Source organism: Hippoglossus stenolepis, chromosome 15 (assembly GCF_022539355.2).
Source record: "Hippoglossus stenolepis isolate QCI-W04-F060 chromosome 15, HSTE1.2, whole genome shotgun sequence".
Classification (NCBI taxonomy): domain Eukaryota; kingdom Metazoa; phylum Chordata; class Actinopteri; order Pleuronectiformes; family Pleuronectidae; genus Hippoglossus; species Hippoglossus stenolepis.
Window position 1 is genome coordinate 24,984,558 of NC_061497.1, and position 2,500 is coordinate 24,987,057.

The following is a 2,500-nucleotide window of genomic DNA, read 5'->3' on the forward strand; positions in this document are numbered from 1 at the left end:
CTATTGATAAGCAGCTGCAGGGATATGACTTGTCCTGTTGTTCTCCTTCAGACCAGCAGGAGGCGTCCTCTCTGCTCCTCAATGACCCTCCTCTCCTAAGCCTCAATGACCTCCTGAGCTTCTCTTACCAGATCTCTCAAGCCATGGACTTCCTCTCCAGCAGAAACGTATGATCACAATGGTAGACTGTTAGCATGTTGTGTAAAGGCTAATTTATGCTGATGTATATATGTCCCTTTCAGAGAGACCCGTTTCTAACAATTTAACGTCACTCTCCAAATACTAATGGTGCGTTCACGAATACTCCCTGGTTGTATTTATTTGTACATTACGTGCGATTAACCAGAATTAACCAAATGATCCTGCAGCGCGAATAGCACATTTTAGAGCATTGCAAAAATGTATGTGCCGTTCAATGTGAATGCAGCATAACATGTCCTATATGTTGATATGGTTGTTAAGCAATACATCCACTAGAGGACAGCACAGAGTCTCTGACAACAACAAACAAGCTGATGATGGACGAGGTTGTGTCAAAGCTCCTCTTGTCTCATCATGAAACATCATGTAGATCCTGTAGTTTCTTACCAACTCAGCAAAGTGCTGCTCATTGTGGGAACTGTTGGTTTCTTGACCTTCTGTATGTAAAGTGCCTTATCATGTATATTCTGATTTGGCACTATACAAATAAAATTGAATTGAGGTGAATATTCTCTCTTGAAAAAGTTCCACCATTGTTGAAATAATGAACACAGAATATGGACAGAAGTCTGTTACTTCATACATATCTGAGGTTAACCATAAATGAGCCTTTACATTACATTACATTGAGCTGACACTTTTATTCAAAGTGACTCACAATAAGTGCATCAACCATGAGGAACAAACCAGAACAACAAGAATCAAGAAAGTACAATTTCTTCAAGAAAGACAAACTACAAAGTTCTATAAGTAAGTGCCATTTAAGTGCTACTGAATTGTTAGTTTAAACTTTCAGTCAAGGTTTAGTCTGAAGAGGTGTGTTCTTAGTTTGCGGCGGATGAAGTATAGACTGTCTGCTGTCCTGATGTCCATGGGGAGCTCATTCCACCATTTAGGAGCCAGGACAGCAAACAGCAACAACATTGGCAGAAGCAGAGCGGAGTGGACGGGCTGGGGTGTGAGGTTTGACCATGTCCTGGATGTAGACTGGACCCGATCCGTTCACAGCACAGTACCAAGTACTAGGGTTTTGAAACGGATGAGGGCAGCTACTGGGAACCAGTGAAGGAGCGGAGTGGTGTGAGTGAACTCAGGTTAAAGACCAGTGGAGCTGCTGCTTCCTGGATGAGCTGCAGAGGTCAGAGGGCAGCAGCAGGTAGACCTGCCAGGAGGGAGGGGCAGTAGTCTAGGTGTGAGATGACCAGGGCCTGGACCAGAACCTGGACCAGAACCTGGACCAGAACCTGGACCAGAACCTGTGCCGCCTTCTGAGTGAGAAGGGGGCGTATTCTCCTGATTGTGTTGTTGCAGTAATGTGACAGTGAGGGAGAGTTGACTGTCGAGTGTCACACCCAGGTTCCTAGCAGTCTGGGGGGGGGGGGCTAACACGGAGTTGTCAAAGGTAAGAGTCAGGTCGTGGGTGGGAGGAGCCTTTCTCTGGAAGGAAAAGTAGTTCAGTCTTGTCAAGTTTAATTTTCAGGTGGTGTGCAGACATCCATTTACATGTTACCCTGTTGGTTGTTAGCATGTTGACGTGTCCTTCCATCCTTCCGCTTATCCGTGCTCGGGCTGCAGAGGTGGCCGGCCACGTTGGGTATCGTAGACATCCTTTTCTGTGTTCCCAGGCCTGATGGGATATGTAGTCCCTCCAGTGTGATCTGTGTCTGCCCCCGGGTCTCCTCCCTGTTGGGCGTAAACCTCCAATGTAAGGTGCTCAGGAGGATCCTGAATAGATGCCTGAACCACCTCAACTCTCCCCTTTCTATGTGAAGGAGCAGCGGTTTACTCCGAACTCTCCGAACTCTCCGAACTCTTTTGGGCTGAGCCCAGTAACCCAATGGATAAAACTCATTCTGGCCACTTGTATTTGCGATGTTGTTCTTTCGGTCATCTTAACCACAACGCTCTAGTACAACATCTGCATTACTTTTGATGTGGCACTAACCCACCTGTCCATCTCACGCTCCATCTTCCCCTCACTTGTGACCAAAACCAGGAGATACTTCAACTCCTTCACTTGAGGCAGCAACTCAACCCCAACCTGAAGAGAACAATCCACTGGTTTCCAGCAGAGAACCATGACCTCAGACATCGAGGTTCTGACTCTTATCCTGACTGGTTGTGAGGTTACCAAGCCAAACGCTCATTTCACGATGGCCGCTCATGGAAATCCTGTTGTTGTTTGTTAGCATGTTGTGTTACATGTTACCATGTTGTGTTGTTTGTTAGCATGTTGTGTGTTAGCGTATTGTTCGATAGTATGTTGTCTCATGTGGTAGTATGTTGTGTTGGGTGTTAT

The 2,500-nt window shown here is 46.1% G+C and overlaps 1 protein-coding gene across 2 annotated transcripts in view; it reads left to right on the forward strand.

Moving 5' to 3' along the window:
- Window positions 1–2,500, forward strand: part of LOC118122120 (platelet-derived growth factor receptor beta) — a 23,008-nt gene that overhangs the window by 18,398 nt on the left and 2,110 nt on the right. For both annotated transcript variants that reach the window (XM_035178595.2, XM_035178594.2), the window contains one exon: window positions 52–167. In XM_035178595.2, coding sequence (XP_035034486.1) covers window positions 52–167 — 116 coding nt within the window. The remainder of the gene's footprint in view (window positions 1–51; window positions 168–2,500) is intronic.